This window comes from Choristoneura fumiferana, chromosome 8 (genome assembly GCF_025370935.1).
Source record: "Choristoneura fumiferana chromosome 8, NRCan_CFum_1, whole genome shotgun sequence".
Lineage (NCBI taxonomy): Eukaryota > Metazoa > Arthropoda > Insecta > Lepidoptera > Tortricidae > Choristoneura > Choristoneura fumiferana.
The window spans coordinates 17,654,224-17,666,714 of record NC_133479.1 but is presented as its reverse complement, the minus strand read 5'-3'; the positions used below and the strand labels follow the sequence as shown (position 1 = coordinate 17,666,714).

Here is a 12,491-nt window from a genome sequence, read left to right as displayed (position 1 = left end):
TTAACTCAGGGACTTTCTACATCCCCTTGCTATATAGTAATTTTATTATTAACTCAGGGACTTTATACATCCCCTTGCTATATTTAAGGCTGTATATTGTTAAGCTTATGGATTTTAAACGTGTATATTTTTAGTTTAATTTCTAGTCACAGGCCCGCGACGTCGAAGCTCCCAAGACGATCCCATAGAGCTTATGGGAACGGAAGCAATACCATGCACTCGGTACCGCTCTGCTTTCAGAGCATGACATGAGTTCGTGTGAGCTAACTTTGGGGGCGGCAGACGTGAGCTTGCCTTCGGAATCCAAAAGTTTAATGGTTACTTGACCTGAAATGTAAATTTCAGAATTAAATTATTATTATTATAATTATTATTATTTTTAATTTATGACGGTGGAAGCAGTCTACACTTCCACTGAACGTAGATTATAGTTAGAGTTTAGTTTTGTAACTAAGGGACCCCATACATCCCTGTATTATTATTATTATTATTTTGTATTTTCTTTTATTTCATTGTATACTGTAGTTTTAAGTATTTTATTTGTAATTATTTTATGTTGAAAAAATGACTTTCTGCCAAGTTTCTTGCGGCGCATTCTTCTTGGCAATGATGGTCTTTCCGAAAGCGCTGGTAGTTTTAAAAAATGACGTGTAAAAGTGCCCATTGCGGCCTATTTACTGAATAAATGATTTTGATTTTGATTTTTTGAAACAAAGAAAAATAAATGTCTTGACCGCAAGTGGTAATAGTTATTTGTGTCACAAGGGAGCAAAATGGTGTATTTACGGCGAGGGCTTACATTGAATCCAGAATGTAGCGAAGGATTCAACAATAGAATCCTGAGCGTAGCGAGGGATTCTAAAGTCGAATCCTGAGCGTAATGAGGGATTCAAGTGTTAACGCCCAAGATGAAAATAATTTTTCTCCCGAGTTTCTCATACAACTTTTCACACCGAGCACTAAGAAACTTGAAAAAAATAATTCTGAATATTATTAAAGAACAACCAGCATAGAAAATGGCGTGGCTTTACAATTATCAACTTCAAAAAATTGCATTTGCAATAAAACACCTAGAAAAGCCTTGAACAGAAAAGTTGTACTTTGCTACTTATTAGGGGTAAGTTACTTTTCTGAATGAGAGGTGTGAAAAGTATATTTTTCTCTAGTGACGCCAGAAAAACATGGTATTCACTCCACTACGACGGCATTTTCAATGAATACGTTAAATTTGTAACAATACGAGGATATTGTTCGCATTTTCCGCATGCTTAAAATTACAAGCACGCAATCTTTTATGTTTCATGTATTCAAATGAGGCATATATAAGTTGATGTCTTAAAGCATATTGTCTGGTTTTAGATTTATCTGTGAATATTTGGTCAGTTTTGGACTTGTGGTGAGCAAGAAATCTAGTTATTTATCTACAAGTACCGAGATAACCTATACTGTGTGTGTGTGTGTGTGCGAGCGTGAATGTGTGCGTGCGTGCATGCGTGAGTGCATCCGTGCGTGCATGCGTTCGTCCGTGCGTGTGCGCGTGTGTATGTGAGTGTATGTTTGTATATTCAAATACACATAGCACTCTATAATAATTTATACCAACACAATTAACGAAAAATTTTATTTAGTTTATTTTATTTAATCTGTTAGCTTATGAATTGTTCTATCAACCCTTTTTGTTTTGACGTTGATTTGAGGGACACACTGTATAATAACCCCTCCGCTAATCGTATAAACTTTATACTAAAGATGAAAACCACTCTTAATACTTTATAGAGTAGTTCTTAGTGGCGACCTCGCACCGAAAGGACCCCTATTATTTTTGTACCCAAACAAGTTTGTGTCGAGACAACTTTGCCGATTTGCTGCCTCTTTATCTTGTAAAATCGAATTTATTTAGGTACTGGCATATATGTATGAATAATATGCCTACTACCTGCTCAGGGGATTTTACCTGCAGAGAAAGGGCTAACTTAGTAACTTGAGTAAAATCCATTTCAAGTGCCTACCCGCAATGCAACCTACTTACCTAAACATGCTCACTTGTATTTTAAATACTGTACTGCAACTCTGAATTGTACATAAAACACATGAAATTAACGGTTAACATAAGACCTAAAAGATAAAAGAAAGAGATGTACGAAGGCCAACTTAGGTATCCTTTAAGCAGGGATGGGGGAACTTCTTCCTTCGCGTGCCAATATATACTAACGAAATATACTCCGTATGGCGGGCCAAGCTGTTGCAGTTTTGACTATGTTATTTACTGAAATAAAAATATAGATATGTCTTTTCTGAAACACTAATTTGGCCATTGCCAATAAGAATGAAATTTTGTAACAATACGAAATCTTCTCTTGATTTTTGTTTGATGGTCGCGGGCCGGATTTCAAGCCTTCGCGGACAGATAGCCCGCGGGCCGCAGTTTCCCCCCATCCCTGCTTTAATGGGACTTTTTCCAGTTAATCTTTGAGCGATTGAAGGGTCATCAGACACAAGACTAGTCATTATAATGAAAAGATAAAAGGACTGAAAATTTCATAATAATATCATCATCATCATCATGTCAGCCGAAAGACGTCCACTGCTGGACATAGGCCTCCCCCAAGGCTCTCCACTCAGACCGGTCTTGTGCTTTCCGCATCCACCGCGATCCCGCGATCTTAACCAAGTCGTCGCTCCATCTTGTTGAAGGCCTACCGACAGCTCGTCTCCGGTCCGCGGACGCCATTCGAGAACCTTCTGACCCCATCGGCCATCAGTCCTGCGAGCAATGTGCCTCGCCCACTGCTACTTTAGTTTCGCAATTCTTCGGGCTATGTCGGTAACCTTAGTTCTACTGCGGATATCATCATTTCTAATTCTATCCCGCAGAGAAACCCCGAGCATAATAGCCCTCTCCATAGCCCTCTGAGTGACTTTGAGTTTTCTCATTAGGCCCATCGTTATCGCCCACGTCTCAGATCCGTATGTCATCATTGGCAACACACACTGGTCAAAGACTTTTGACTTCAAACATTGCGGAAATTTGGACGAAAAGACACTGCGAAGCTTCCCGAACGCTGCCCAGCCGAGTCGGATTCGACGAGTGATCTCTTTCTCAAAGTTGGACCTACCTAACTGGACCGTTTGTCCCAGGTATACACAGTTGCCAACAACTTCGAGCGCAGAGTCTCCGACTATTACGGGAGTTGGTACAACATGGACATTAGACATGACTTTCGTCTTGTCCATGTTCATTTTCAGTCCAACTCGGTCGGAATAATATGCTATATGACATATTCATGACTCATATAACATCACCACATTAGCCGTGCTAGCCTAAGTTTGGCCTATGGCCTTTCAAGCCGAGGATCGTGGATTCAAATCTGGAATAGTTTCTCTGAGTTTTTCGAAATTTACCTATGTGCGAAATAACAATCAACAAAAAGTGTGAACTTATGTAAGTACATTTATGATTTAGTAGAATTTTAAATTACTACGATTTTTCTTCCGGATGTGCGACATATTTCTTAAGTGATTCTTTATGAGTCTAAGTACCCATGAACAATGGGTCATAAAATGGACCCATTAAGTTGTATTGACGTCATATCGTCTACATTTAGTAGTACATATAAAGCGGCAATTAAAGTTATTCTGTATACTTACTGAAAGACACTGGCTTGACACAGAAACAAACTTGCCACCAGCAGCCCACCTACCTACCTACCTAGTCCAGCAGTGGTGTAGCGGTATAGCACGTGGCACGGAATGCCGAGGACCTGGGTTCGATTCCCAGTGCTGGTCTTATTTTTCTGGTTTTTCTGTGCATCTATATTTCAGTTTGAATTTTCAATTTAGGTTTTACGGGATGACCGTAAAAGTAAAAAAAATGGAATTGAAATAAAAAATACAAAAAGATTCCAAAAAACCAATCTTAAACTTGCTAATGTTGTGAGCAAAATTTGTGAGTGTGCGTGAACCTATGTGTTTGTTACTTTTGCGTCTTAACTACTGAACCGATTGCCATTAAATGTTGCATAGGAGTACTAATTAACAGAATAACTTTTATCTCGAAACAAATAATTGTTTAACTGTTCCCAATGACATTGATATTAATGTGTTTAATTCAATTAAGGGTCCGTTTCTATGTAATTTGAGAACCTCCACCTTTTTTGAAGTCGGTTAAAAATTAATAAAAAAAAATAAGCAGAATTAAATTTTGTACGGTCATACGGTACCCTTTGTATGCAAGTCCGGCTTACAATTGGCGGGTTCTTATAAAAAAAAGTATTTTGGTTCTGTTAAAATAAAAAAAATCCGTTCCCTGTACAACCTAAACTAAAGAAGTAGTCTAAATTAACGTCGCTAGGTGTTTTTAATGTAATTAACGGCATTAATTAATTAAAGTACATTTTATAACGTGTCCTTTTTTTCTTAGTACACAGCGTGGCGGAAAATGTCATTAACATAATAGCTAACAGTCTCTCACAATACTCGTATACTTATACGAGTATGTGTCAGCGAACAATGAATAGGTACTCAATTAAGTTTTCTCCATATGTACAATGAATAACAAATTAATTTTTCACTTCTCATTCTCGTAACGTTCGTGTTTATGCTGGATCTAGGCGACATAAAAAATGACTTTTTATGATCTAATGCATAGAGTAAAATCTTCGTTTAAGACCAAGGCAATCAGGTGTAAACAGCCACAAACAAACAAGTTTTTACATATTTTTTAATAATTTTTAATTTATATAAAACTAAAAATCAATCAAATCAATCAAAATAGATCAATAAACCTAAAAATTTATAATTATAATAGTAATGCGTGAACAATAAAAGGCCGCCGTACCGGCTCGGGTGGCTATATGAACGTCTCGGGTAAAATGCCTCGTTTTATGATCTTGTTGTACACTACTATTATGTCCATCCTACTTTCCTACTAATAATCTAAATGCTAAAGTTTGTGCGTACACACACTTGTTGCCTACTTACTCTTTTACGTTAAAAATATTTAGCTGAAATTTGGTACCTAGAGATACCTGGATATCTCGAATAGCATATAAATAATAATATGATTAATATGCTACTTTTTAACCCGATATTCCCACAAGATGAGATGATGAAGAGATGGACGGATGACCTGGTTAAAGTCGCGGGTTCACGGTGGATGCAAGCCGCTTCCAAGCGAGGCAACTGGAGGTCCTCCGCCCTCCTGAAGGGCCTATGTCCAAAAGTTGACGTCCTGAAGTTGATCATTCCCACAAGATCGGGATGAGCTCCCAAATGAAATGGCGCGGGTGTTTTTATGCAACGTCAATGAAATCCACTATGTAATTTTTAAGCAATCCAAAGAGTATGCGAAATCCCGGAATTTGAATTCAAATAATTTCGCACGCGTAAACGCTAGTCTAAATACTTATAAGTAAAGATAATGCCCTGACTGACTGACTGATCAACAAAAAAATCCATACGATTGAACCTAGATCGCAAAAAAATTTCATAGAGACTCCAATTTAAGACGTAGACAAATAACACATTCCCTAAACTTGGCAGCGTATCTAATAAGATACATAATTTTAGATCTTTTTTGTATTTTTTTTAAAGCTATTATTGTTAGCTCTTCATGAATCCAGCGAGGCTTGAATTAAGTACACTTGTCTCACCTTGCCAAGTTTAGGAATAATAAATTTACGTCTAACTTATACCTACATAAAAACTGAGGTAAAGCCGCGAACGTAAGCTAGATGTTGTAAGGAAGTTAATTTTACTGTCAGCATAATTTTATTTTATATACTTATTTAATACCGAACAATAAACTTCTTTTAATTATACGAGAATATAAAATTCAGTTTTGGTTTTACCCAAGCTAAAATAACAATAATATATAATTTATTAAATTAAACTTTTATTAATTTTATCGGAATACCTATGGTTGAAAACGTAGAATATTGAAATCGTAAGAACATGTTCCTTATGAATAATTAGCATATTTATTTGTTGGTTGATTTTAATTAAGTAGCTGTTTGCGATGTGAAACATTAAAACATTTTGTAAAGAGAGGCTTAATTTCAGCTGTTTACTAGCGCGCTTTGCAATTATTTTGCAGTTGACATAACTTTATCAAATCTTCAAATCAACTACTTACAGCTAGCACAGGTTAGGTATGTTGCAGTTGGTACACTCGGGCATTTATTTTTAACCGACTTCAAAAAAGGAGGAGGTTCTATGTTTTTTTTTATACAGTATAAATGCCCGATGATTTTGTGTTTCTAGACACACGTAGCACTTCTCACAAAAAAGATGAACACATTATGCATGCAATGCTAACAAAATATTATTCTCATCAGAAGAATCGAAGATATCATGTGAACGTTGTTTATTTCATGTTACCTATGTCATGAAGTGGGCAACAATAGTCTAATGATAATTTTATTGAAGCAGTTCTATTCTTAAAGTACCTACCTAGCATTTATATTAACAGGGTGTTAGAGAACATACTTTCTTGAATTTCTCGAAGGTTAGATTAATCGAAACTATCTTATATAATATTGCAATTAAAAATAAGGCAATTAATCGAGTCTTTTAATATCCGCAAGTGATTTCCTATAGCATACCTTTAGATATTATTATTATATTGTGTTTAGTAGTATATTTTAGTGTAGCTAGGTTTCTTTTCTATGAGCTCATGCTTATTAAAATTGTATTGTAGCTTTAACATAGTAGCGTGTAGCTTGTATTGTATTGTATAAATAAAGATTTCACATAAGATTCATAAAAAAACAGTTTATATTGGGAGAACGATATACAAAGTCGAACTTGTCGTATAAACAAATCTCTTCGAGTTAATCTAACTTACACTGAAAAGTTCGGTAGAGATCCCTTAAAGTGGTGGATGGTTGGTGTTGTTTTGCCTTGGTTTAAGTAACAATATAATTTTTTTTTTCTTTGTTTTTGCACAATATATTATGTTGAGGTTATTTGTACAACTAGATTAGGGAAACTAACAAATAATACATACCTCATCGCTCGGATAATATTTGTAAGTCAACAAGTCCATCCCGAAGTTATCGTACTCCATTTTGGAAATCAAACACAATCCACAATATTCTAGCACGACAGGGAACGAAATCAAAATGGGCGTGTATTGCGACCGTAGCTCCTTATATGCTGTTTGGTTTTCCTTGTCAATAGACGTTATAGGATATTCGTAAGACTTTTGGAAACCCCTGAGTCGCTTACCTGCAGCAAAGTACAAGTACGTAGAGTACCTACAACCAGAATGTTAATATCGCTCGGGACTCGTCGGTTTTCATCGAATTCATGAAGATTCAAGTGAGAAAGAAAAAGATAACCGATCTTCTGTTTCATTTCCCCAATGTTGTTAGAAAACTAGTATAAGCGTATGCAAGACATATTTTGTTCGCGATGCAGACTGAGAGCTTTAAAGTTCAACCACTAATTGATAAATATTATGTGACAGATATCTGTGATGTCATCTCTGTTTGTTATGTCCGTGTCAGCAGAGGCGACATAAAATTCATCAATGAGTAGCTCTTGGGGTTTTTTCGCGCTGTCATCGTTCATCCACCATTACCTCTCATATTTCGTTTTCTAGAATTTTTTTACCGTACAACGGCAAAACCTACTAGACACTGGCAAAATTGTCCTCCAATGGACAGAGCCATATTTTTCTAAAAATCTAATCTAATCGAGTAGCTCTTGAACTCTTGATAACAAATATAATCTTTTGACATACTTACTTAAAAGATCATGTACCCAAATGGTCATCTGGAAGAGATCGCAAACAAGTTCAACAACAACAAACTTTCGCATTTATAATATTGTATATCCTACTAATATTATAAATGTGAAAGTTTGCAAGTCCGTTTGTTTGTTTGTAGCCTCTTCACGTCTAAACCCCTGGACCGATTTAGATGAAATTCAGTATACAGATAGTTTAAGTCCCGGGGAAGAACATAGGATAGTATTTTCAACATGAAACTACCGTGAGACTCACTCATATTAAATGTTATTATAACGGATAACTCACGTCTTAAACCGAGTTTAGCTCGACATGTTGTGTGTGCGTGTTGCGGCAGATGCCGGTTCGCCTACGAAATAGCCCGAAACATGTCGAGCTAAACTCGGTTTAAGACGTGAGTTATCCGTTATAATAACATTTATTATAGGATAGTATTTATCTTGGAAAAATTCATAGTTACCGCGGGGTAGCGATAAACGAATTCTATGCACACGAGTCGCGGGCAACAGGCTATGGCACCTAATCGTTCTTATCAATAGGTGTGATAGGGGGGGGGGGGGGGGAGTTACTAATCAAAATTTGTGTGACGCAATTTATATTTATTGGGGCAACTAAATAACTGAACCGCGACAAGTTTTTATTCGCAATATCTTGTTTTAAACTATTCTAGAATTTGTAGAAGCTGTGAACTTTTATTATGTAAAAACCAAAGTGGATTCTATGCTTAATTAAACTAAGCTCACTGAAATAACAGAACTGACCATTTTCGATTTGAAATAACCATTACGTATCTTATGGGAGGGGTATGCGTTACTATACATGTAGGTACAGACGGTTATTATATTTGCCATATTTTCCTTATTTACAAAGATTTATAACTAACTGAGGAAAACATAAGTCCATAAAAAATATATGCTAATGTTTTGTACACTAGTAGCTTGCGCCCCTGGTTTTACCTTCGATGCCGAACGGTTCCATATCCTGTAAAAGAACTTCGCTACCATGTCGACATCATAATTAATTTTTATTTTCGTATCACTGATTTTCGATATTTTTGGGGTTCCAAAGGAACCCTATTACTGAGACTCCGCTGTCTGTCTGTCTGTCTGTCCGCCCGTCTGTCACAAGGCTCTATCTCTTAAGTCATAATAGTTAGACACTTACATACAGATTTTCACAGATTATGTAAGTATTACTGTGGCCGCTATAACAACAAATACTAAAAACAGAATAAAATAAATATTTAAGGGGGGCTCCCATACAACAAACTTGTTTTTCATGCCGTTTTTTTTGCTAATGTCTAATATTGTATAGATAATGGTACGGAACCCTTCGTGCGCGAATACGACTCGCACTTGCCCGGTTTTTTCATTCTACTCATACTTCTTACTCTTAGTATCTTAAAAATCCTCACTGACTTTCCCAGATTATTTGCTCGTTTATTTTTTTTTGCACTTTCAAGTCGAATATTTTGCAAACAAATCATTGAATCAAAAAATCGTCTTAGCAACCCTATTGTTTTAAAAGACCTATCCAACGATACCCCACGCTATAGGGTTCGATGAGAATAAAAAATCACCCCCACTTTACGTCTATGGGAGGTACCCAAAACTTTTTTTTTTTATTTTTTATTGTACCATTTTGTCGGCATAGTTTTCATATATATCCGTGAATAATTACAGCTTTCTAGCATTGATAGTATCTGAGCAAAGCCGCGGACGGACAGACAGACAGACAGACATGGCGAAACTAAAGGGTTCCGTTTTTGCCATTTTGGCTACGCAGCCCTTAAAACCGGTTTTAGGCAGAATTAATTAGGTATCCCTAATTTTATCACGTTTAATTTTTATCCTTTCTGGCTCAAAAGTGTACGCAAATCAATTATTTTTCCAGACACATGAGGAAATGGCGTACGTGTCGGACGAATGGACACACAAACTTGCGGTTGTATGACGCTGTATGACGGCATGGGATTTAAGGGGCTCGCCGCGGTTAAAATGAGTAACATTTAGCATGTATAAAAGGAAAATGATTGACCAGACTAAGGGGCTTTGCACGCCGCGTTTTTTAAACGCACCGTCGATATGCGTTTGTATTGAAAAACAAACGCGATACGCACGGGAGTTGTATGACTGCTTTATGGAAGGGAAAACGTGGCGTGCATTTTCTAATTATTGACCTTACACTGTTTGCTGATGAAGTACGAGTATGTTGTACATTAGTATACAAGGTCATCATCATCATCCCAGCCTATATACGTCCCACTGCTGGGCACAGGCCTCCTCTCAGAACAAGAGGGCTTGGGCTATAGTTCCCACGCGGGCCCAGTGCGGATTGGGAACTTCACACGCACCATTGAATTGCTTCGCAGGTTTGTGCAGGTTTCCTCACGATGTTTTCCTTCACCGCAAAGCTCGTGGTAAATTCCAAATGTAATTCCGCACATGAATTTGGAAAAACTCAGAGCCCACAACCCTCTGATTGAGAGGCGATAGGTCAAACCACTAGGCCACCACGGCTTTTTAAGGCTTAGTATACAAGGTGTTTTCAAATTATTCAGGAATACCTCAGCAAATGGTGGTTTTTTACAACCGACTTTATTGCCTATATGTTTTTTTTTATCTTCTATTTGACGAGGCTTAAGTACATTTAGGTGATTATGTCAGCCTCATAGGGAATCTCTGAAATAAACCTTCAAACTCGCCTCTGCTCAGAACCTGATTCTCTGGCTAGAAAAGCGTATCTGACGAATTTACTGGCTTAGTCAGTACCATATTAACTATTTTAATTGTGGCCTAAAAGAAGGTGGCGGGATGATTTGGAGCGATTCCAGCCGGACTGGCAACATTTTGCCGAAGCCAGAGACGAGTGGAAGGAGAAAGGGGAGGCCTTTGTCCAGCAGTGGGACACTATATAGGCTATTAAAAAAAAATTGTGGCTAACAAATTTTTCCATACATTGATCAATGTTCAAAGTGCGTCAAAGGCGGGACTACACTTTTAATACCTACTGGTACTAGCGGCAACGCTGCAGGGCTACTACGAAACTCGAAGTTCGTGTCGTGCTGTCCCTCCCGCTCTCGTATTAAATAGTATAAGTGTCAGGGGGACCGCACGACACGAACTTCGAGTTTCGAGTTTCGTAGTAGCCCTGCAGACGCGTGTGTGGTATCGATAGTTTATAGTCGTGTTGTTTGCTGACGCTCTACTTTTATAACGTGAAATAATCTGATGTTTGTAACTAAGTATTTGCTCAATCTTAATATGACAATTAACTATTATGCATTGGTTTAATATATAACATATGACATGAGATAACAGATAACAAGAGAAACAGATGCAAAGACGAACTTATCCCTTAAGATATCCCTATTGATACTGCTGAACCCTTCGCGATTTTGATTCGCACTTGGTCCTTCTATTACCAACATCAACATCAGAAACTCCGAAACAAACGAAACGATATTTTGAAGCGTAACAATTTATTCGGAGCAGGTCAAATCGATTCAGTGTTTTATTTTTAATGGGTGACATAATCGATCATTTTACGTTACGATGGTAATGTTACAAATTGATTACCTCATCTAAATGCGTTTTAGCCCAATTATTATATAGAAAGTAGGAAAGAAAGAAAATGCATTTATTAACAACAACACAAGGCACAACAATATTATTACGAATAGACGACACGAAGGATAAATTTTAATATAGTGTGTTGTACACAGGCTCAGCATAATAAAAAAAATAAAAAAAACTGCCCTAATAATAATAATAATAATGCCGTGTTTCAAAACGAGTGGTTTTGTGAGCTAGTGGTACGAGTGGTCTGTCTTTTTCGTTCACAAGACCCACGATTCCGCTTTTTGAAAAAAACCCATATAATTATTGGACCTGCTCACAAAATTCTATTTTGAGCTCTCGTGACCTTTCCATATCGCGCTTATTATTTAAGTTCTGTGTTTTTATATTTTTTTCTCTTTAAGATACTTAATGTTAAATTGTATCTTAAGCCGACAGAAATGTGACATTAGCAGTCTATGTTATGTTTGTAATTTACGATTATTTCTACAAAAAATCTGGGACACATCGAAATCGAGCGTTGTGGTAGAGATACCCATTAGGTGTGCATCCCATCTAATTAACGCGTAGCTTTTGTAGGAAAGTACCTAATCGACAGGGTGTACAAATCTGGAGAATGTCGCTTCTGTGGAAAAATGATGTATTACCAACCGACAAACCACTCTGTCCACCTGGTTGGGTGGTTAGTATTTTTTTTTTCTTAACTGACAACCTACCCTATCTACGGATAACCGAACAACTATCTACGGATTAACTAATGGTTTGTCAGTTGCTAATAAGCAAGTGACAAACCATTAGTAGGAGAACCTTGATATTTTTTTCCATTTTCATAACCAGAACCTCCTGTTAATGTATGGTCTGGTATTTCGATTTTAAAATAATTTAAAAAAATGTAATGTTTCTGAACTATGCTGTGCTGACTGTACATTTTAAAGCAAAATACACACCTGCCGTCCTAAGCAAAAAGAACGCATCTGACTATGAGTCTCATAGTCAGATGCGTCCTTTTTGCTTAGGTAGTGTCGTTAATTGTAAACGACAAACCAGGTTGTTGGTTGAGAAATAAATACATCAACCGACCAACCAATATGTCAGTTAAGAAAAAAAAATACCAACCACCCAACCCGGTGGACAGATTGGTTTGTCGGTTGGTAATACATCGG

At 37.0% G+C, this 12,491-nt stretch overlaps 1 protein-coding gene across 5 annotated transcripts in view; it reads right to left on the bottom strand.

The window, feature by feature from the left end:
• The window catches only part of nebu (solute carrier family 2 member nebulosa), a 111,206-nt gene that overhangs the window by 58,395 nt on the left and 40,320 nt on the right, over positions 1-12,491 (bottom strand). The window contains exon 1 of one of the 5 annotated variants that reach the window (XM_074091525.1): positions 7,007-7,107. The exons of the other annotated variants lie outside the window; for them this stretch is intronic. Coding sequence (XP_073947626.1) covers positions 7,007-7,066 — 60 coding nt within the window. The 5' untranslated portion in view covers positions 7,067-7,107. Of the gene's footprint in view, positions 1-7,006; positions 7,108-12,491 lie in introns of those variants that run through there. 5 annotated transcript variants of the gene reach the window in all.